Genomic DNA, 23,149 nt, shown 5'->3' on the forward strand with positions numbered 1-23,149 from the left:
TTTTCATTTCCACTGCCTTCCTGCCCTGTCACGGTCGCTGCTCCCCAGTCTGGACCAGGCTCCCTGATCCGTGTTCCCGCTTACCTGGGTTGCTCCACGTTCTCGGATGCCGTTCCTAACTTCCTTCCGTATTTCAGGCCTCCTGGGTCTCAGCCCTGCTGCTGTCCATCAGATTCCTCACCCCTGCCCACCTCTGCACTCGGCCAGAGGGTGTGGCTGCCACCACAGGAGAGTGGGTTTGGGGCCCCCTGGGCTGCCTCCAACTCGTCTCATGCCCAGACTGCTTCCCCATCATTTGGTGCTGGGCCCAGACTCCCCACTGAGTGTTCCAGGACTCTCTCTGAGCCAGGTGCACCCTATGTATTGTCTGGATTGAGCTTAGAACTCTTCAGCCCCAAGGTCTAGAAGGACAGCCCATGAGACGTCTCTTCCTAGTGCTGTTTGCAGCTTTTCTTCACCAACGTGAAGGATGAGGGCCTGAAATGGGCAGAGAGCAGATGAGAGCTTTGAACCTGACACTCCCCAGAGCACTGAAAGTGTTGCAGGCTTTAGAACGCTGATGAAATTTCCTAATCTAAGCACCCCCTTTTACAGATGGGGAAGCTGAGGCCAGGCAGAGGAAAAGACTTGCCAAGGGCACAGAGCAGAGAGTGGCAGACCCAAACCAGGAATGCTGACTCTGGCACTTTTGAAGTTTTCACACCCACTTTCTATGAAATGGGATCATAGCCCTGCCTTCTTGGGGTGGGGGGTGGGGTGAAAGACCTCACCTCTCTGAATCCTTCAGGGCAGACCCTGGCCCCAGAGACCAGGGTTGTCTGCCTTGCTCCGGTGGGGATGAGTGGAGGTCTCTGCCTGTACCTGCCAAGCTGGCCTCCCTTCCCTCCTGCTCCCAGCTGGAGTGAAGTCTTGGTCTCTCTACTTGCCTCCGGGCTGCCTAGAGGTGCTTCGCCCACTGCCACTGGGTAGCGCCCGTCTCTGCAGGGCCTAGATCAGCCGTGTGGCACTGTCTATGAGCCCAGTCGGGAGCAGGGAAGTTTCCAGGGTAATCTTTGGCACCCTCCCTGTTGCTAAGAGGGTAGGGGTGAGGGTTTGCTTAGGAAGAAGCAGGGACAGATTTACCAGTGACGAAATACTAAAAATCACCCAGTCCCAAACCCTCAGGCTCTGGGAAGGCCGTGACTTAGTGCCAAGGCAGGCCCCTCTTCCCACACAGACCAGCAGAAGCCTGCCTGGGGCCCTGCTTTCCCAACCCAGTGGGCACTGCTGACTGAGGAATGGGGTGCAGGCATGCCGCAGCCCCCCAAGGGACATTTGGTGAGAGCACTGGCCTGGGTCCAGAGGTGGTCTTGTCCCTAGTGTGCCTTCCCAGGGCCCCAGCAGCCTCCTGGGGAAAGAACAGAACCATAGCCTGGGAGCCCACCACTACTTCTCAGCCCCACTGAATTAGGGCCCCAGTTTCCAGAAGGCTCTAGGTTTCCAAGAGCTTTAAGAAAGCACTCTGAGAGCTCCTTAGCTAGAGGGTTCCTCTGCCGAGGCTCCTGGGACTCTGAACTCATCTCTGCCCTGGCAGCAGATTCCCTCTCCCCCCCCAGTTACTGGCCACTCTCACCTCCTACCAGGCACACTGGCTGGCATGGGCTCCCATGGGTTCCCTCCCTCCCCTCCTGGCCACGCTTCCCTTTTCTCATCTGCTGGGTATTTATGTCACACCTGTCTCTTAAAATACCTTTGCAGGTATTGTTTCTTTATAAGCCTTTCAGAACACTAGCTAGTCACCCAAAAGGCTGTAAAACAGGAAAGGACTTGGTATTTGAGCACCTGCTCTGTGTCAGGCATTGCTCCAGCTTTACCTCCAGCCCCACGCACAGTCACTGGCCACTTATTCAGCGCAGCCTCTTAGTAACTGTGATGAGAATTAAATGAGGTGATACATATAAGATGCATGGAACCTAGTTTTGTGATGGATACTGGACCAGATCCTGAGGACTGAAAGCCTGGAAGAGAGTCATAAATCTATATACGTAAATATAAGAAGTCATGGGGACTCCGATAGATGTTCAGGGCACAAGGGCCATATGTACAAAGTGGGAGGGACAGAAAAAGTCCCCACAGGAGGCACGACCTGGGGGCCGAGTGTCAGCCGCTGAGCAGCGGTGTAGACTCCCACAGGCTGGGGATCAGATGGAGCTCAAATAGCTAATAAACAAACCAGCTCTTGGAGATACGTATGGAGCGACTAGGGGAATCTGAATGTGGACCAGGGAGTAGATGGTAGTAAGGAGGTACTGTGGATTTTCTTAGGTGTCATATGGTGTGGTAGTTATATAAGAAAACATCCTTATTTTTTAGAGATTCCTACTGAAGTGTCTAGGGGTAATATGTCATGATGCCTATAATTTACTTTAAAATACTAACCTTTGTCCCCAAAATAGATAAAGCAAATATGAAAATGTTAATGGTTAAATGTAGGTGATCTACAGGTGCTCATTATATTAGCCATTCCACTTTTCTGCAGGTTCGAAGTTTTTCAGGATCAAGAATAACTTTAATTAATGTGATCAGGTTTCCATTTTGGAGAGACCATTCTAGAAGCTGTGGAGGCTGTGTTAGGTGGAAACTGAGAGACACTGAGGACTGGACTCCACTAGTGACAAAGGGGCAGTTCAGGATAAGAGCTGTTGAGAAGGTAGACGCAGTCAGGCTTGGTGAGGGGACTGGAAGGCCCTGGGCTGACTTCCAGACTCCTGGGTGGATAGGATGCTTCGCTGACGTGAGGGGACGAGGAGGAGGAGCGGCCGTGGGATGAAGGAGGTGCAGGTCCGGTCTGCCATGTTGAGATGGGGCAGCCAGTCTGCCAGGAAAGGTGCTCCACGGCACGTGGCTGGTGGGCTGGGCTGGGCTGGGGCTGGAGACTGGAGCCATGGTTAGGGGGCAGGGGCGGCCCATAGGTGGTAGTGGAGCTGTGGGAGGGCCTGGGACATGACTCACAGAGGAAGAGAGAGAGAGCCGGCCAAGGACAGAACCCAGGGAGCACTGACATGTCGGGAGCAGGACGGGAGCCTGACTACTGAGGAAACTTGGGTTCTGGTCATCTGCGTCCTTTTCCCACATCTGCCCATCTCATCCCCGTTGTAGCTGGGATGTAGGCCAGATTCACAGACCGCCTTGTCTCCACTGCCCCGCTCTGCTCTGGGCTTTGGGCTGCGGCCGGCCCTGCGCCCTGCAGTGGTCTGTTGAGGGCCATGAGGCCACCACGCAGAGGAAGGGTCTCAGCAAAGTCACTGATAAGCATCAGGAGCAGGAATGGCATGACTCAGACAAAGCTTCCACGTGGAGGGGCTGGGGTCTCTTCTCTGGGTCTCGCTTTCTCCCTCAGTGAGTGGGAATGATGGTGTCCGTCCCACGAGGCCGTGGGGGAATGAGATGTGATCACACATAGGCGCCAAGACTGTAATGGTGTCTGGCAGTGACGTGTGCCTTGGTTCTTAGGAGCAACGTGAGCCATTCCCTCTTCTCATCTGTTGGACACCTGATTCTCTTGCCAGTTGTCAGTCTCCCAGGCGAGGACGGGTGCCCCAAGCTGATACCAATAGTAACTGTTTTCCACAAGGAATCTCGGAATTCCTTGATCTAAGCCTGGGATCTTGCGTTGCGAAGAGGCCAGTCTTGATTAGAGCCTTTGTTTCTTTGAAACAATGTCATTTCCAAATGAAGGAGAAACTGCTAGCCTATGCACACAGGGGAGCCTGTGGGCTATGACTCTGTGTGTCTTTCGTCATGGCTACAGGAACAAAGCCTGGGTGTTGCAAGGAAGAGCCCCTCCCCTCTAGGGATCCATATCCCACAGGTTTTCCCTCATCCTCTGCACTGGACCAGCGGGCATCCAGACAGATGCCTGGGGCTAGAACCAAAGCAGAAGCAAGGGGTCCCTGTAGGGCTCTCTCCGAACAAACTAGAAGCAAAATCCTCTTCCTCTTAAGGACAACATGCATTTTTCCAGGCCTTTTGAAGCCAGGCAGGTCAATGGAGTTATAATTGGCAATCTAATTAGAACTCCACAAGCTGTTACATCCTTTACCTACTGCCTGGCATCTCATACGAAGGTGACAAACCTGCTTCTGCCTTTGGAATGATTGAAGAAAGCTGGCTGTAGTGTCGTCCTCCTGGCCAGCACCCCCTGCGGCACCCCCACCACCGCACACATGCCATACACCCACCAGTGAGTGTGGCGTGGGACACAGCCCCGTTTACAGGAAGATTGTCTTGAGGGAAATCAGCCTGAGAAGGCCTTGTTGCTGAATGGTTGGAGACTGGGTGGGAGAAGACAGAGCCTCCAGCCCCATTTTCCCGGAGGTATTCTGAGGCTGTTTCACTGGTGCCTTAAGCTTCCCCAAGTCAGGTTGCTCTGTGACAGAAGAAAACGTTTCTCTTCTCTCCCTTTCTGTATCCTCAATCCTGAAGAAAATGTTTCTGTGCTGGCACCGCCTTCAGCCATAGAGAGCAGACCATGCAACACCAGCGTCGCTTGCGTTTCCAGTGGTCCCTCCGCTGTGGTGCCAGGGCTCTGTGCTGCTCCTGCCAGTCAGGAGGGCCAGGCGTGCGGGCCGGAGCCAGCAGGCTCAGTCTGCTCATCTCCCCCTGCCTCCTACAGTGACATCGTGGGCAGCTTGAAGTCGGCCACAATGGGAGTATTTATACCACAGAAATGGGCAAACACTACAAATCAGGCCTTTTTTTTTTCTTTTAGAGAACCAGTTTACCCGCACATCCCTGGACTCACAGATCCAAAGGTTTAATGGGGGGAAAGGAGCAGGAGGCATTGGCAGAGAAGAACACAGTGTCCCTGCCTCAGGACTTCTGGGGTGGAGGGTGCTGGTGGCACAGTACAGCTGGGCTCGCCTTGCCACTCTAGGGGGAGACAGAAAGCAGAGTGGAGGTTCAGCGGAGAGAAAGCAAGTCTCCGTTGCTGGGGCAGGGGGCAGGGAGGGAGGCAAGGGTGGAACACATTTTGGAGCAAAAAGGACCCACATTTGAATTCTGGCTCTGCCCTCCATTGGCAACATCTATGACCCTGGAGGTGTTGTTTAGCCTCTGTCGTGCAGAATGAAGATACCATGCTAGCAGGGCTGTTATGAGGGCCGGGCACAGCTCTGAGCACCTGCCGGGCAGTAGGATCTTTCCAGCAGTTGCCAGTGTTTGTGCCTTTCCTTCTCCCAGGACAGTGTGGCTGCGAGAACCCCATGGGAAGCAGAGCAGCCTCCACGAGGCTGTGTGGGTGGACATGCCCTGGCGGGCCTGCCCTTCCCCATTCTTTGAGAGAAGTAAAGGGCGTACTTCTTCACCAAGCACCCCAGTCAGAGAGCAGGGGCTGCCCAGGTGGGTTACAGGGAGGCTGAGGCCTGATCCCCCCAGCTCTTCAGCAGCCAGAGCCTGCAGGCAAGTCACCCCTGCCTGTGAAAGGCCACTGCTGTGGCTCCCCATGAATTTCCTTTCCTGAGTCCATGCGGTGTAAGAGTCACATGAGCTTAACCACAGGAGTAATATTTGCTGTTTCTTTAATTTGCTCTTCTCATTTCCCCCATCTCCCTCCAAGTGATTGTTTCAGCCCCGGGGGAGCCACTTTGGAGGTTCTGTACAGGCGTCAGTGCCCCTTGTTAGCCGGCCCATTACCCGGCAGGTGGCTCGTGCACATTGGCTCAGCCCCCCACCTCCATTCAGGGAGCAGGCACATCACTGCTGTTCCCAGCAGAGCTGATGGGGGAACTTTGAGGAAATGGCTCTAATCTTGATGCTCATTTATTCCATATTGAAGTGGTCAGTGATAAGAGCTCAGTTGTGTGGGAAAAGAAGCACCAGGCTGAGTCTCTGCTCCATTTCCACAGCAGCCACGCAATTCATACAATTCTCGGATGGCAGCTGCTCCCTGAACGTCCCCAGCCTATCTGAGCACCACCACTCCAGCCCTGGGACAAGATCTGGGGGCCCTGGAAGAAAGTTTATAACAAAAACCCAGGAGGAAAAAAAAAAATCCCCTTTTCCAAGCAAACTGCATTTTTATCTTCCTCACTAAACCTTAGCTGTCCTCAGCTCTGGCGCTCCAGGAAAGCCCAGAGGCGTGAGGGGAAGCGGAGCACAGTCCAGTGAGCCCTCCGCCCCACCTTCCTGCCCGGATCTGTGCTGTGAATTCTCTGGTTATTTGTGGAAGAAATTCTTTCCAAGGCCTCTCAATTCCAGTCCTCCTTCCATCAGAAAGTATCTTATCATTTCTGTTTGTTCCTGTTTAAAAATGGAAAAATAGTTAATGCCAGACCTTGGCAGGGATGGGGAGGTGCGGGCCAAAATGACCACATTCCCTGCAGCAGGTAGTGGATCCCCCGGCATTTGTGCCTCAGTGGCTGTCAGGGAACTGTGCACCTCGGGGCTACAGGGCTGTGGGCAGACCCCGGCAGGGCCTGTGGAAAACCCAGGCTGTGGGAGCACTTGGGCTTTGCCAGCCCGGCGACTACTGATGTAGCTGGTGTTCTCCACGAAGTCCAGGTAGAGGCTGCCTCCCAGGGTGGCCTTCAGGGAGGGGACCTGGAAGGCCTCCTGGCTGAGCAGCACGCCTGTCATCCTGCCACCCGGACAGCACCCTCTCCTCCTAGTCCAGCCTGCCCAGAGGCACAAGTTGGCATGGAGACTGGGCGAGGTTTCCAGCCCTCTCCCGGTGGGCCATGGGCTGCTGCGAGTGGGTGATGTGCAGAGCTGGGGGGCGATACCTATGCTACAGTCATTTGTTGAGTGCCTGCAGTATACTAAGCATGTGCCAGGTGCCAGAATGCCTTTCGGTCAGTAGCATTTACTGGTGTGCACTGGGTCTCAAGGACCATGCAGGTCTCTGGGGATATGGAAATGGGTTCCCACAGCCCCTGCCTCTCGCTGCCCTGAGCTTCTCAGTCCAGCAGCTGGGAGCTCTTCCCCTCTGCACTGTTGGCTTTTTGTAGTTTTCCAGAGTTGCCTATAAATCCAGGAGTCCTCCGGTGCTCACAGTGAGCACACCTTCTGTCCCTGCCACATGCTGGGCCCAAGTCAGAGGGAAAGCCACACAGCAAGGCACAGTGACCCTGCAGAGTCCCACTCCACTTGGCTGCCTGGGACCACACGCTACGCGGGGTCCAGTAGCGCCCACGCAGCTCTCTCCCACCTCTGCTGCCACACACTGGGGAGTGTGGCTCCAGGGCCACTCTTCTGTTTGTGTCTGGTTTTGCTGCTGGGGGACAGCACTGTGCCAGGCCTCTCCTCCAGAAAGTCCTTCGAAGCCGTGTTAGCTGTGCCCCTCACCCCTCACCCCTCACCCCTCACATGCCTGGGTACCTCACCACATATACCAGAGGTGAGAGTGTCTGTCTGGCAGTGTTTTCTGCTTGATTCTCCAGTTGAGGTTTATGTCTTGAAAGAACGGATACACCTTCGTGTACAGTGCGTGCTCCAAAAAAGTACTTGCTGGACAGAAGGTTTTACCAAGCCCTAGAATTTTCATCTTGATCATCTGTTCCACCCCTTCGTCCTCTACGTTGGGAAGGTGAGGCTGAGAGAAGGCTCCGCCAAAGTTGGTCAATTGGTGGCGGACCGCGGAGCAGGCCTGGGAGGGCATGTCCTCCACCAGCAAGACTTCTCCCGGCCCTGTTCTCCTGCCTTGGGGAAGGCCAGGACGTCCCAGGGGAAGTGAAAGCAGACGAGCATTTGTTTTCAGTGTTTGGTGATACGTGGTCAGACCCAAATGCAGGGACACAGCACCCTTCCCCCACTCCCTCTGAGGACAGCTTGAACAGAGGCACGAGGAAGGTCCGTCACGGTCACTGGGAGGAAAGCCAAGCGCTGGGCTTTCAGAGTCCCCCACTGTCTGGCTGGAGGACCCCAGGAAGCCCTTCACCTTGGCTCTGGGGTGGCTGTGTGTGAATTTTTTTTGATGGTAGAGCCTCCCTCTGGAGCTTGTCAGACACTTCCCGCACCAGTGTAGGGCTGTGTCTCTTCCCACCCACCCCCACCACTGTCCCCACCAGTTTCGGGGGGCAGCGAGGCATCTGCCTGGGCCCCTGTTCTCACCTGGGGAAGCAGGCCTGATGCAGGCCCAGTTCACTCAGCACTTCCCAGAGGCCCACACCTCTCCGGCTGGGCCACACTGGCCTGGGGTGGGACGCTGTCTTCCCAAACACCACATCCGCTGAGAGTGAGAGGCTGGGCCTCGGCCTCTGGGGAGTGATTAGCACCAGACTTTCCACTGCGTGGGTAACTCGGGCCTTCCAGGCCGCCCTGCTCTGCGTCCCTGCCTGACTTGTTACTGGGGAAGGCAGATAAAAATAAATAAGTCAACCAGGGAGATGCACAAGTAAGTCAACAGGAGTCTCTTGCCTATTACCAGTGGAAAAGTACGAGCATGGGGAGCCGTGTTAGCACCCCCATAAAATGCCGGCTGGGCTGTGGCAGGTCCACGGCACTGGGCCAAACTGCAGCATTCTCTCGCCTAAGAACTGGTAGCTAATATTCATGTTCACGCCCAGCCCCTGAGCTTACGCTCACTGCAACAACAAAGCATGTAATTTAAATGGCAAATTGGGGGAGGGGAGGCTGGTGATTCATCTGGAATATTACCAAGAACTGTCTCAGGCTTCCAAGGATGCCTAGCATTCCTGCATCTTGGGGACCCCAAGGCTTCCTCCTGTCCCTTCTTCACCCCTTGCCAGGGTCCCTGCTCAGCCTGAGTTGCACAGAGGCAGACCTGAGATTCCTTCCACTGATGTCCTTTGATATTGCCTGGGACTTGCTCAGTTTGATATTTCTGCAATTAGGTCAGTGCACTGTGCGGAGCTTGGAGTGCGTATGTGGTGCCTGTGTGCGTGTGCGTTGAATTTATCAGTGCAGCTGGCAGGGAGCTCACCCGACCCCCCAGAGGGCTTGTCTGCCCATAGCGCTTCCTGTCACCCTCCCAGCCTGGTGTTGGGACCCTGCCTGCAGCAGTGCCTGACACCCGGCCATGCACTGATAGAAGTGATCCACCTCCCAGGCTGGGGGTGGGGTGGCACTGGGGGTAAAGAGAGGGAGCAGTTCCCAGCCTGCCTTTGCACTGTTTCTCAGTGAGGAAGCAGATGCCACCTCATCTTCCCAGGGCTGAGGTGAGAGGGGTGCAGACACACTGATGTTGAGGGGGAGCCATCCTTCTGTCAGGAGCGTCAGCTCTCCCTCTCGTTCCCAGTTAGCAAGGCCTCCATACCGTTCATTCTGGTGGGCAAGCAAAGGGACTCAGATCTCGGCAGCCGGTTGTAGCTGGGGTGGCGAGACTGCCAGGGCACAGAGGGCCGATCTGTAATCACAGATTACAGGTGGGGGTGTTGTAAGATTAGCTCACCAGGCAGAATGCTGCTGGGGCAGGCGGGGGTCACAGGGAAGGGAGCCAGGCCGTCCCAGGTCCCATCTGTAACCCAGAACCCAGGGCGCTGGGTAGGGGGTCACCCTCCTGGCCACCAGAAGAGGGTGGGCTCATAGCATGGGCATTATTCACATTACACAGACATGGGCAACCCCATCCGCCCCTTCAAGCCAGGCCCTCTGGTGGTCACCTGGGCCTTGAGAGCCCACAGTCTGGGCCTCTGGAGTCTGGCAGCTTCCATGTGAAGGGAGGGCCTGCAGTGCCCAGGCAGGCCGACAGAGCTGGACGGGAAGTACCCTCCCCAGAACTTATCCCCCAGGGAGGATTGCTTCTTGGACAGCCCAGCCATGAGCCATGGGGTCCAGAACCAGCTAACCCAGAGAAAGACTCCTAGAATGCTTCTCTTGGTCCCCTAAATGCCTGCCACCCTCTCAAGAGATCCTGGTGGCCTGACAGAGCAAAGAGCCCAGAGCTGGCCCTCAGGAAACCTGCATTCTGAGACCCCACTTGGCCTCCACCTGGCTTGGTAACTGAGTTGGGTGCTTGCCTTCCCAAGGCTATTTCCTCATTTCTTTGTCATCAGTAAGGCTCTTCTCGGCTGTGGCTGCCCAAGAACTAGGCTCTTGCCCCAGACCAGGCAGGTGTAATGAGAAGGGGCGATCTCCAGGAAGAACCAGACCTGCAGGGCCAGACCTCTGTTCACAGGAAGATTTAGAAGCTGGAGGGTCAGATCTGATTTGGATGACAGCTGTAGCTATGTGGCTGTGAGCCAGTCACCCTGACTCCGAACCTCAGCCGCCTTCTTTGTTTAAAAACGCAAGGGAGCATCATGTTATCTCTTCTGGAATATCCTCCCTCGTCCTTCCAATAGGCCTCACTCTGCTCCAGACGCTGGGCCTCCGCTCATGAAAGACAGGCCTGCCCAGCTCAGGGAGCTCTCAGCAAGCCGACCCCTCCAGGCCAGAGGGGCAGCCTGTGCCACTGAGCTCCCAGTGCCCAGGACAGTGTGGTCAGAACATCCACAGCCACTCAGCCCAAGTTTGTGGGAGGGAGGGAAGAACTAGAAGCAGCCCTGGTTGTAGCAGAGGAAACAGCTTCTGCCTGGAACCCAGGCCACTGCTCCTCGGCTCACTGTGATCTTGGCAGAGGGCTTGTCTGCCCAGGGTCCCCTCACCCCTTTTCCTGCCTTTAAAATAAGAAGGCTGGCCCTTTGGGGAATGCTCACATGCCTTTTACCCTCCCTGACCGCCCTCTGGGCGTCTGTCCACAGTAGGAGCAGACTGGTCTTCGGTGCTCCGAAGCGGCTGGTAGACTGGCTGACTGAGGTCTCTCCCCTAAACTCCCACCAATCCCCAATGACTGTTCTCTAAAAGACACCACAGCCTGTGGATATTCGGGCAGCGATGCGGAAGCACCCAGTTTCAAAGAAATCAGGCCAAAGGAAATCCCCTGGAGGCTGGGCAGGCTCTTTGGCTGATGGCCAAACTGTCCGCCACTCCTCACTGCTGGTATTTACTACCTGACAGCCTGTCACTCTGCTGATTGTAGAATAAGCAGCTCCAGAATATTCCAAACCATCCCAGAAGAAAACAGCTTTAAAAGATTCTGCCGATCAGATGTTTACATAAAGAAAAGCCGCACTCACATTTTCCTGGGGCGTGTTGGCTCCTTTTCTGAACCCACAGTGAGGACTCCTTTGGGGCCACATTAAGCAGTGGGGTTCAGTGAGGTTGGGGGAGTAGCGAGGCTGGAATTCACCATTCCTCTAAAGCCCTGGAGTGAGTGTGTGTGTGTCTGAGTGTGTGTGAGCTGTTCTGGAAACTTTCTTCAGCTCCTGAAGAGCTGTTAGGTAGAAAGGGGAGGGGATTTTTCCACATGACTCCAGAGGAATCAGTGAACACCGGAAAGGGGGAATTAGGTAAAAGCTTAATTAGGGCTCTACATTTTTTAACCAACAGTGCAGACTGCCCAGTGTGGGCTGCCCAGGGAAGTGATGAGCTCCCCATCACTGGAGAGTGCAAGCAAGAGCAGGAGGCTGCACGTCATAGAGCAGAGGCCCAAGCCCCCTTCCTAATCCTGAGGGTTTCTGCTTCCATGGCTTGTTGGCTGCTGTCTTAGAAAAATAAGAGGTTTTTGAAAAATTGAGTTTTGTTTCCTTCTGAGTTGAGTTCAATGCTAGAAAGGCCTGTTCCCCAAAAGGCACATTTCTTCAAATAAAATATTTGACCTGGAAAAGGGGCCCCATAAGAGCACAGCCTCCTGAATCCATCAAATACCCTGTGTGAACAAAGGTGCAGGCAGCCTCTGCAGCTGCATCTGGTCATCCCCTGGGCGGACAAGGGGAGCAGCTGGGGCCTGTGCCTCCTCCCTTCTGGAATGCTCAGCACGAATTCCCAGCACAGCCTGAGGGGGAGCTTCCAAGGGTTGTCTGTTCCGTGCCCAGGCGACTGCCCTGCTCCTGGCCCCAGACTTACCCAGTTGTAAGGATGTGAGATTTTCTGGTAATTTCTGTCTCCAGCCCCGTCTCTAGATAGAGAAAGGCTGGCTGCCATGGGGGCCTGGCGTCCACTAGCCTTGTCCAGAGCTCTTCTCAATCCCAGAGCCCAGTCGGAAGGAGCCGCTCTTCAGTAAATGTGCAGTCGGTCACCGGCCCTGCCCAGGAGCCACTTAGCTGATGCACCCTCCTCCCCTTTGTCCCCCAGCCTCTTCCTTTGTGCTCTTCCACCCAGAACCCTGGAACAGGACCTCAGCAGCCCTCTGTCACTCTGAAGGTCAAGTGGCTTCATGAATGTTCTGTCCACACCGGAGCCTGGGGGTGGATAGATGGGACCTGGAGGGGTAATAGCTGCGGCAGCCACGTGGCAGCCCTGTGTCTCTGTGGCTTCAATGGGTACAGGGTTGTCAGGAATAGCTAACCTTGGCCTTTGGGGAAACTGAGTCAAAACTGAGTAAAATAGCCAAAATGAAGACGAGTCCCTCCCCAAAACTTCTGACCTGCTCGGAAGGAAATGGAGTGGCACCAAGTCCAGAGGCACCTCCTCCAGGGCCTCCCTTGACGCCTCTTGACCGACCTAGTGAAGGGCACTGAGTTGCAATGTGCGAACCCCACCCCAATCTGGTGCTTCAGTGGGCAGAGAAATACAGGGGACATTGGTCAAGATGCCTAGAGTCTGGCTCCTTTGCAGCTCCTGGCCTGGATAATCGGGCCCTTCCAAGGCTGGCATAGTTGGCCAGGACCCACACACTTGGCCCCCGGCGAGCCAGCACAATTTCTAAGCACTCAGAACAGAAATGAATCACAAACAGAGCCCAATATAGACCAGGCCTCACCCGGAGCTGCTGAAATCCAGGTAGGGAAGTTGGGCACCACCCCCACCCCACCCTCACATGTTTTCAGCTCCTTTTCAAGGCATCGTTCGAAAGCAGGGTGGGCTCAGGGCTGCCCCCTCAGCTGCACCCACAAAATGCTCAAGCTCAGAACTGACAGTGCCTTTGATACTTGCCAGAAAAGGAAGGGCCGCTCTGAAGGAAGGGAGGCAGGGCAGCCCAAGGCTTTGTATTCCCCAAGGAAATCCTTCCAAAGCCATTCCCTCCTGTGGGCTTCTCAGAGTGGCACTGGTTTGCAGTCTACTTATATTCTGGTTCGCAAGAAAAATATTTTTGAGACCACCACCACCACCTACCTGGCTTTCTCTGATCAAGTGCATCTTCAGGAGAAAAATGCAAATACCTGAAAAGAAATGGTGGGTTTTCTCATTTGATGCTTATACTTCAGTTACACACTTCCAGTCCAACCAGTCGACAGCTTCTGGGAAGAGGCAGGAGCTCATGTGGGGTCCCTGTTATCTCTCTGGTTATGGAAGCCACTCTTGGGGTTCTGGTAGGCTTCCAGAAGGCTTTCAGTCTGCCATGCATGTAGCCACAGGCAGGATAAGCAGAAAGCAGCTGGGTTGAAGGCAGTTTAGAGCACTGTGCTTGGAGTCTAAATTTTGGGGCACTTGCTGCATGCCCTGTGCCACACCAGGGCCCTTTGTCCCAGCACTTCGAGCACCTAGCCCTGCTCTGCATCCATCAGGAATATGGCCTTGAGCAAGGCTCTTGTCTCTGGCTCTGTGTTTCCTCATCTGCAAACGGGTGTCAGGCAGTCTGTAGGTGGCTCTAGAGCTTTCCTGGGAGCAGTGTCAGAAGTACAGTGTGTAAGCAAACAGCCTGAGGGGCAGCCATGGCAAGTCACTGGGCTCCGGGGGGACAGAGCACCATCTCCCATGGGGCTCTCCCACCCTGACAGTGGCCTTGATACCCCTGAAAGGCAGAGGAGGCCCTGAGTGAGTCATGTCTGACTTAGGGGCATGGATGAGGGTGACCTGAGGCCATAACTCTTGGCAGCTAATAGGTGGAAAGCACTGGCAAAAGGCCACGCCCACTTCTCTCCTTGCCACTATCCCAGTATTCCCCACCATGCACTTGTCCATCCTTCCAACCATTCAGCAGATGTTCACCAAGATCCTCCTCTGGGCCAGGCCCACTGTGGGTGCCACACGTGCAAAGACAAATCAGATGGTCCCTGGCCCAGAGGGAGACAGGACTGCAGTGACATCATCTCACTGTGGCGTCAGAGACAGCCCTCCGCTCCCCTCCCCTCCGCTCCCCTCAGTCATTAATAGTAATAATGAAGATCATAACGTTCACATTGGTGATGGCAGCCAGCTACCATAAGTTTACTCTGTGGAGCGCTTGACAGACTCTGTCTCATTTAAACCTTGCGACTCTCCTGCGCATTGGGTTTGTCCCCATTACACAGATAAAGCATCTAAGACCCAGAGGAAGTTGTCCAAGTCAATGGTGGAGCTAGGATTCAAACTCAGCCCCTGTGAGCCTGGGGCCCACATGCTCAGCCTACACTCCCCCTACCCGAGAGCACCAAGCCTTCCGCCTCCAGCCAGGGTGGTCCCCAGCAGTGCCCAGGGCCTGTGTCCTGACCCCCCGATGTGCCAGCACAGTCACAGCTCAGGCCACAGCCAGCTCAGCAGCTCTGTCATTGTCCCAGGGGTCCTGATAACAGGATCCCACCAGGGAAAGGCTTATGTACCTTTGTCCAAAAGCCTTGGAAGTGCCAGTTGGGCTCAAATGGTCCCAGCAGCTCAGGTGCAGGCCAAGCCCTGAGGCCAGTGGCCAGTCTGGTCTTCAGCCCCTACCCACCCCTCCAAGGTGGATCCACCTTGAGGCCCTTGGTCATGGGTGCTGGGAAAATCCTCCACCCTGTTCCAGGCATGTTGTGGAGGGCAGGAAGATGGGCCCTGGGCAAGACAGACCTCAACTCAGGCAATGGTGGCTTTAAACATTATTCTTATTTCTTAGACATTGGGGTTTACTCATTTGTTCATTCTGTCTTGATTACGACCCACCTGCCTGGCATCAGGCCTGGTGGTACAGAGATGACCACAGCTCACCCAGCCCCTACCTTGCAAGCATAACAGCAAAACCTAATGGGGAGCAGAGCTGGAGATAAGCCAACTTGATTAATGCGCCTATTGCACAGGATAGTTACGGAAGTACTTTGCAATCAATATAACATATGGTACGTTAGTTATAATCCCTTGCACGCCAAAATTTCGTAGAGCCTGGTGGATCCATGCATTTGTCCTCCCAGGTTTGTGTTTTTGGAGGAGCCTCCTAACAACCCTGCCCTCGGCCCCCCACTCCCACCTCTACCCCCTGCAGTGTGTGATGGTGGAGTTTCCGACCCTGGATGGGACAGAAAGATCTTAGGCACTCCAATCCCACCCTTAACGTCAGGGGTCCAGCAGCCTTTGCAAAACCCAGGCCAGCTACAGCGAGACAAGAACAGTGTGCTGCTCTCTTCCCGAGAAGCCAAGTGCAGTGCCCACGGGGTGAAGTTCGGGGTAGCAGTAGGCCCAGCGTGGAAAGCATGAGGGAGCTGTTCATCTCCGTCCTGCTGCCATATGTCCGATTTCCAAAGCAGCATGCCTGGGAGAAAGCAATAGCCACGTAGAGACTGCTCGCTCAACCCCAACCAGAGCTGAGCCATGTGACTTCTTCTTAGCCATGGCTAGGCTTTGGGAAGATGCTTTCTTGCAGGGACACTATCTCCCTGAACCTGTACTCCTAGAGGGACAAGCAGTGGCCCACAACATGCCCTTGAGCGCAGCAAAGGGCTGACTTGGCACTTGGGCAGAACAACCATGGGAATGTCTAGTCTCCCAAAGGGGCTTTTGTCCTGCAGCCCTGCTGTTGGTCACCTGAGTCAGGGCCATGGCAGGAAGCACTGGACGCAAGAGCCTGCCCAGAGTTCCTGCGCCGGTGCTCTCAGCGTGAGGTGAGGTGTTGAATCCTTGGGTGTCACTTATCACCAAAAAAGAAAGATGTAAGCAAGAAAGATGTGAATTGTCCGCACACCAGCCAAGTCCATTTTGTCTCATTTGAAATAACGGGTTTAATTTAATCCCTTCCAATTTGGTACAGCACCAAGATCTTATTTGTACAAAACACCTGATTATAATAATTACAAGCTTGGGAGTCTGTCCTCATTTGTGTGTGAAGGAAAGGATGAATAAGTTACCTCTCAGTGATTTCCCTCTTCTTCAACGACCAGCCCCAGCTGGTTCCTCACCTACAGCGGCTCCAGAGACGCCAGGGTTGGGAAGGATGGGAGCCTGTTTGCGCATCCTCTCCAAGTGGAAAGGGGGCCTGGTGTTGTGAGCATGGACTGCCCTATTCACCTTTCTGCACTGCCGCTTACTACCTATGGAAGTGTCTTAGGCAGGTCTTCTTTTCTATCCAACATTATCCGCAATCCCCAGCTTGGAGAGCTGACCGAGTACCGGACAGGATCTTGCTGGCCGAGGGCACCGCCCAGCGCCTGACAGCCATTGCGAGGTTTTGTTGAGATTTTCACTGGGCCTGGAACTTTAAGAGCAGGCTCGTTCTGGCCCTCCATAGCTGGGATCTGAGCAATCACTCAGTGGGTTTTGGATTTTGATAATGAGAAGAAGACAGGTGATTATGGTAATAAAGTATGTTCTTTGAATCTGTCTCCTGCCAGCTGGGAACAGGAGCTGTGCCTCTGAGTAGCACTGCCTGAGGAGGGCGGTGTGGCCTGGCCTCCGGGGGGCATGGGGATCGTCAGGACTCAGAGCTCCAGCAGGAGGGGCCAGGCCAGGGCTGACTCAGGTTGGAGAGGTGGATGGGGGCTAGGGGCTGCATCCTGGGAAGAGTGTGGGCTGTCAGACCAGCCTGGTGGAACCAAGAGGTCTCTGCAGGGCGAGAGTTAGATCTAGCAGATGGTGAGAACGGTTAAACACCAGCCTCAGGAGTTGGGCCTCTGATCTTCGGAGAAGAAAGGAAGCAGGTCCTGTAGCATTGAGAAGGATGTCAGGATTCTAGTGCATAAGAGCACATCACATCAGACCCAGGGAGGCCTTCACAGCACAGGGGGTTGGGTGGTGTGGCAGTCCTGACGGCCAGGCACAGCCAGGGCCCGGCCCGCCTCTGGCCAGCCTGCCGGCAACACTGGCACCCAGCAATGGCTCAGACCCCAGCTGGAGCTTGTTTGGTGGATCCCGTTGTGTGACTGATTTCTGAGCTGCTCTTGGCTTGCTGGGGCGCCGGGGAGAAGCTGATTTTTCATTCCTTTGCCAAGCCTGAGCTGGCAGTCTCCCTGAGCAGCTCCAGCTTGAGGAATTAATTCCACTAAACAGAGTGCTCGGGAAGATTCAAGGTCATCTGGAAATGGTAGCTTGTTCCTACATTAGGAATATAAGTCCAGGTATATGGGCTGGAAATTTCCCAGCCCACAAGAACCCAAGAACGCAAAAACAATCTTAGCTCCCAGGGCTGGGGGTGATGAGACAGATTCGTCCACTGGCTGATTCTCTGCAGGCAGACTTGCCCCCTGCCATATACCCCGGAGCCTCCGGGAGGAGATACACTCAGATTCAGCGCCTGCCACTCTCTAAATAAAACTCCAGCAGAAGCGCTAGTGTCCTTGTCCCCACTCAAGCAGTTGCCGTTGAGAGCAGTGACCTCCAGGTCCTACTGGGCCAAGGCCCTGGTCCTCCCAGGTGTCCGCATCTCGGTGGTCTACCTTCGGGTTAAGAGGCCCTGCCAGGCCTTTGGCGCTTGCAGCCATCCCAAGCCTCATGACCACGGCCAGCATGGGAGCCACCAAAGGGAGGCAAGGAGCCTCCCAGTCCTTGAGTGAACACGCAGGGTGCCCCCAAACAGCAGGCCTGGGCCGGAGAAAAGCTGTGCCTGGAGAGGAGCGATTTCCCAACCGTAACCGTGGGAAGGAGCAACAACCAACCACCCGTGCTTGGAGAAATGAAAGGGAGACATACTGTGGAAGATGCTCATTTGCTGTCTCTCAGGAAAAACTGAGGGGACCTGAGGGGGCTCCTGGCTTGTCTTTTAAAGTGACAGAGGCAGCAGCAAGCAGGCGGGAAGATGTGGGGAGAAGGGGGGCTTTGGCCTCAGGCAGACCTGGGCTGGCCTGCAGCTCCGAACTCAATGGCCCTGCGACCGTGGGCAAGGCACTGGAACCTTCTGAACCTTGTCTCCTTGTATCTAAAGAAGAAGTATGAGATAAGCCATGTATGGGTGCCTAGCATGGTGCCTGATGGGGAGAAAACTGACCATGTGCAGGAAGAAAACAGCAAACAGCACAGGGCTGGTTCTACAGTGGCAGAGCCTGGTGGGACCTACCTGATGTTCTCCACCTGCAGCCACGTAGCCAAGGATACCTCCTATCTTACCAGGTGGCTTGTCTTTCATTGCCCATTTGCCAAGCCGACACAGCATGTGTGTCCTGCCTGGTAGAGCCACCCAGAGAAAAGGTGGTGTGTCTCCAGTAACTGGATACACAGACATCATGACTTAAAGGCATACCTATGATGTGGCTCCTTTTATTACTGTCTTGCTGCCACTACCCAGACCCCCTCCCAGCTCTCATTTCTCTGTTGGTTAAATCAGAATATTCTAGAGTGAGTTCAGACTGATGTCCCCTAGAAGAAAAGAGGCAGGAGCTCATTAGCCCTCACATCCTGTTGAATGTAACTTGGGAAAATGGCCTCCCATTCTTCCACCTGATCGTCAAGGTTGGGAAGTGAGGGTATGGAGCTCAGATTTTCTCTAAAGGAGGGCCAGGGTGGGCAGAGCACCACCCTAGGAGGTGGATGTGACTACTTACTGCCACACCCACGTGGGTTTTGGCCGTGCTCTAATAGCTAGGAGACGCGGGTGCTCACCCAGCTCTGCAGTAGCCAGCAGTGCAGGAGAGCTCCCGGGAGCCCAGTTACTCACCTGCAGAAGGGGAGCAGAATACCTGGCTCGTGGGGATATTTCTCCACCACAGAATAGGTGCTCCTCAGCTGTGGGCACCTTCTCCACAGCAGAAAAAGCAGGCCTGGACCCAGTGTGTACCTGTCCTGGCTGTGCCATGTGACATTGCTTTGGAAGGGTCTCCAGGTGAAGTAAGTGAACCAATGGACATAAGCACCGTGGAAGTGCTTGCTACTGTTACTGCTCTTAATATTCCTCCTGCTAGGAAGCCCGGCCCATGCTGACTATTGGCTCCTGTTCTCAGCCCACGGGACCCGTATCTCCTCACAGCTGTGTGGAGAGGGGGCGCTCTGGGGAGAGAGCTGAGAGGAGAAACCGTGTGGAGACTGGGAAGGGGTCCTCTGCAGGGGCCTTGTGTGCTGACACGGAGAGCTTCACTGTGGTCCCTGCCAACCTGACCCTGACCAGCCTTGGGAAGGCAGCCAAAACAGCAGTTCACCCTGGAGGCCAGGAAGGGCATGGAGTCTGAGGAGAGCAAATTTCAGAAGCCGAGGTGAAGTCCTAATTTCAAGCACTGGATTCTGGCCACCTCTCTCGTTCTAAAGCTCCAGGGAGGGCGCCACCCTCTCAGAGCCTCAGCTCTGGCCTAGGACCTGCACCCTGCAGGCACTCCAGCGCAGACATTGTTAAGGCGTGTCTGGATGTTCATGAGGAAGGAAACGCACACTGTGTCCTTTCAGTTTTCTTCATGGAGAGGGTAGAGCTGACCTTGAAGCCTTCCACACCCTGGACGGGGAGGACAGCTTCTCTGCCTGAGGCCTCATCCTCCTGGCCCAGGAAGGCTTCCTGAGCTGCCTCCCCTCCCAGAGCTGGGGTTGTAGGGAGGACTCCTCCACAGTGTCACACGCTGTCCTGGGGCCATGGGTCTCCTTGGCTGCCACCCTGCTGACCCTGAGCTCCTCCCAGCTCAGCCTCATAGCTCCCGGGCCGGGTACTCTAGGTGCAGGCAGCAGTCAGGCTGCTTCTCAGCCAGCAGACACCACTTTCAGGGCCACATTCCCTGGGTAGAGGTCAGCCCGAGCTGCCTCGTGAAGGCATCTGCCTGCCTGCCTCACAGAGCCCATCTCGGAGGCCAGAGCTCTTCCGAGGAGGCCCAGCCTCTGCCTGTGGCCTGTGGCTCAGGCTGCATGCAGCAGGCCCCTGGACAGCATGTTTGTGCCCTGCTGCTGGCTGGTTCTATTCCTGAGAGCTTATCTGCTGTCCATTGTCCCCTAGTGAAGTTCAGGCATAAGAACACTGGGGAGGCCTCCTCGGTGCTGTACCTGGGCCACAGAAAGGAAATGCCAGGCTTTATTGGGGGATTTAGGGTGATATTTGAAGGGTCAGCAGGCCATGCCACATTCCTGGGTGGGAAGACTAAACATTGTAAAGATGTCAGGCTTCTCCACGTGTGGTTACAGAGTTAATGCAAGTACAATATAACTCCTAAGGGAGTTTTAAATTTATGATTTTTAAATTCATCTGCAATAGTACAAGGCAAGATTGTCAAAAAATACATTAGAAGCAAAGAGCAATGAGGAAAAGCTTAATCCCACCTGTTAAAACATGATGTGGAGTAACAAATCAAAACAATGTAGTACTAATGTGAGAGTGAAGTGTTGGGGCTCACTGGGAAGTTGTAGAAGGCCCGTGTCAGTTAGTAATTCACTGTGTGGCAGGCGGCACCTCACAGGAGTGAGGAGAGGAGGATTAGCTAGTTTATGTCTGGCAAAGTAGAAGAAATCCACTTAGATTCCTCTCTGCCCAGGTAAAAAGCAGACAATGACTTTAAAAAGCAAATCACAATAAATAGAATTGAATATGTGTCAGTTCTTTAAAAGGAGAACTTTCAAGGCTTTGGAGTGACAAAAAAAAAAATAACTGAAGATCGGCTAATTCAATACTGAAAACTAAAAACATTTGTTCAAAGAAAAAAATCTCCAAAGTTGAAGAACAATCTAGACACTATAGCAGATGAGTAGCAATCTTCTACAAGGCTTGTAAACAAAGGCATGGGAAATATTCAACCTCAGTTGTTATTACAGAAATGCAGGTTTCAATAAGGAGGGCCGGTCTGTTCTTATGAAATGAACAAAGATAAAGAGCAGTGATGGTGGCGGGTTGGGGAGGGTGGAGGGTTGGGGGCTGACCACTAAAACTGTTGGTGGCCCCAAAAGTAACATGGCCCTTTGGGGATATAATTTGCAAAGTATTTGGAGAACCCTAAAGAGAGTCTTATCTCCTGAACCAGTCATGCCAGTCTGGGGAAATTTGCCCAAATGGAGGAATCTCCCAGTGCCTGTCAGGCTGGTTCCACTGAGCCTCTTCCAAGGCCTCTGCAGGAGCCTGAAGGGGACTCCGGGTCCCTCTCCCATTGTCCTGCCTCTATCAGTTCCTTTTTATCCATTTATACCCAGAATACATGTTTCTCAGTCAGATTCCATTTCCAGGGCTGTAAAGAATATCTGAATCCGCTACTCTAAAAAAGTGAAAAGACACTGTCTAGAAAGATGTTCTTCACACACAATTTTTAATAGCAAGAGACTGGGTGTGACCCAGCTGTGTCCCCATGAGGAGGAGATGGAGGAAATGAGGGCGTGTCTGTTGCGTGAAAGAGCACCAACATGTCAGCGGTGGGGATGCACAACTTGGAAACATGGTTATGATAAAATACTTGGAGGCCCACGCAGAACACCTAACTAAAGCTGTGCCGGAGTGAGCCTGGGGTGTGCAGGGGACAGTGAAAGCAAAGGCTTGCTTATAGGGGGACTGTGAGCAATGTGAAACTTGCCTGTTCTAATCATTATGATAGTAAGTGCTCCAAATGACATGTCTTTAGGTGCCACCCGCACACGCAGCATGGCCTGTGGGCTCAGTGCAGACTGGCCGTTCCAGCTGCTTTGTGCCTAGGTGTTACGTATTCAGATGAACCATGTAAAGTGCCATTTTTATTGTCCAAAAATGGCTGAGCTGAGTGTGGGCCAGTTCGTGTGGTTCAAACAATTGTTTTGACTATTACGGCAGAGGGGGGGAAGGGCTTGAGCCTGCCTCCCTGTGAGGAGTTGCTGCAACTCGAGGACAGAGATGAGCCCAGAGCTCTGTAGAGTCGCTCTGACGTCTGTCTCTCCAATGTCTGCAGGCCCTGATCCTCCACCAGCTGGGCCGCTACAGTCTGGCGGAGAAGATCCTTCGAGATGCAGTGCAGGTGAACTCGACAGCCCACGAGGTCTGGAACGGGCTGGGGGAGGTCCTTCAAGCTCAGGGCAACGACGCGGCGGCCACCGAGTGCTTCCTGACAGCCTTGGAGCTGGAGGCCAGCAGCCCTGCGGTGCCCTTCACCATCATCCCCCGGGTGCTCTGAGCAGCGCCCGCCAGCTTCACTGCCGCTCAGGCCCGGGAGGCCCCGTCCGCACAGCGGGCGTGGATGGACGTGCGAGTGACCACAGTGAACGAAGCAGACCAGCCCAAGTCCGCCCTCCCCACGCTCTCCTGCTGTTCTCGCCGGCCCAATGATAGTTTTTGAATCTACTGACATTGTTCCAAATGGATTATGTGCCATATTTTGTTAGCTGACATCTGAGTTTTAAGTAAAACGATTATGGAATTAATCAGCAAATGTAGAAGAATATATTCAAAGTTAAAATTCAGTGACAGAACAGATTATTTTTATCAGAGCTGTAAAGAAAACTGTTATCCCCCCCATCACCACTCCTGCCCAACCCTTAGCCCAGAAACCAAATGTGAATTTTCTGTTTCCCACCTCCGTGCTGGTCCAAGCCAGGACACCAGCTGACAGTTTCTTGGTTTTCTTGTCAATAATTGTACCACAGGATGAATTACTGTCCTCACTTAGAACAAAGCCTGAGTCTGAGAATATTTATATTTTACCAATATATGCCTGTTACAAGAGAAGGAAATATGAGTTATTTAAGTTTAACTTTTTTATGTGAATTCAGAGTTTATTTATCGATGGAAATATGTACAAAGAAGCTTCAAATGGAATATTTACCGACATTCCTTATACATGACAGACACTTGGCTAAATGGGAAGATGATGTTAATAATAAAATGATTTTTAAATGGACCTATGGCCTCTGTCATTCGTGAAAACCCACAGAACCTGAGAGAGGTTAAGGCTCTGTTCCTGGGGGCCCCCCTGGACAGGTCAGTCCTGGGCAGTAGGAGGCTCAGCCCTGATTTTAGTGTGGGAATTTACCTTTCGAACTCCCCCCACGTGTCTGGGATTGGAGCATGGGATTCAGGTGTGGCAACCCACATCCTGCATTCACTGGCTACACAGTATCAGGAATGAGCATGTGACCTGAAGTGGTCCAATTAAAGTGGGAACTGTATGTAAGGAAAGGCTCTTACTCTTCTGTTGGACTTAAACCTGAGAGGTGAGGC

General features: G+C 53.9%; 1 protein-coding gene across 5 annotated transcripts in view; it reads left to right on the plus strand.

The window, feature by feature from the left end:
- Positions 1–22,829, plus strand: part of TTC7B (tetratricopeptide repeat domain 7B) — a 245,701-nt gene extending 222,872 nt beyond the window's left edge. For all 5 annotated transcript variants that reach the window (XM_036882090.2, XM_036882091.2, XM_036882094.2 and 2 more), the window contains one exon: positions 21,885–22,829. In XM_036882090.2, the coding sequence (XP_036737985.2) occupies positions 21,885–22,106 (222 nt within the window). In that variant the 3' untranslated portion in view covers positions 22,107–22,829. The remainder of the gene's footprint in view (positions 1–21,884) is intronic.
- The last annotated feature ends 320 nt before the right edge of the window (positions 22,830–23,149 follow it).

This window comes from Manis pentadactyla, chromosome 11 (genome assembly GCF_030020395.1).
Source record: "Manis pentadactyla isolate mManPen7 chromosome 11, mManPen7.hap1, whole genome shotgun sequence".
Lineage (NCBI taxonomy): Eukaryota > Metazoa > Chordata > Mammalia > Pholidota > Manidae > Manis > Manis pentadactyla.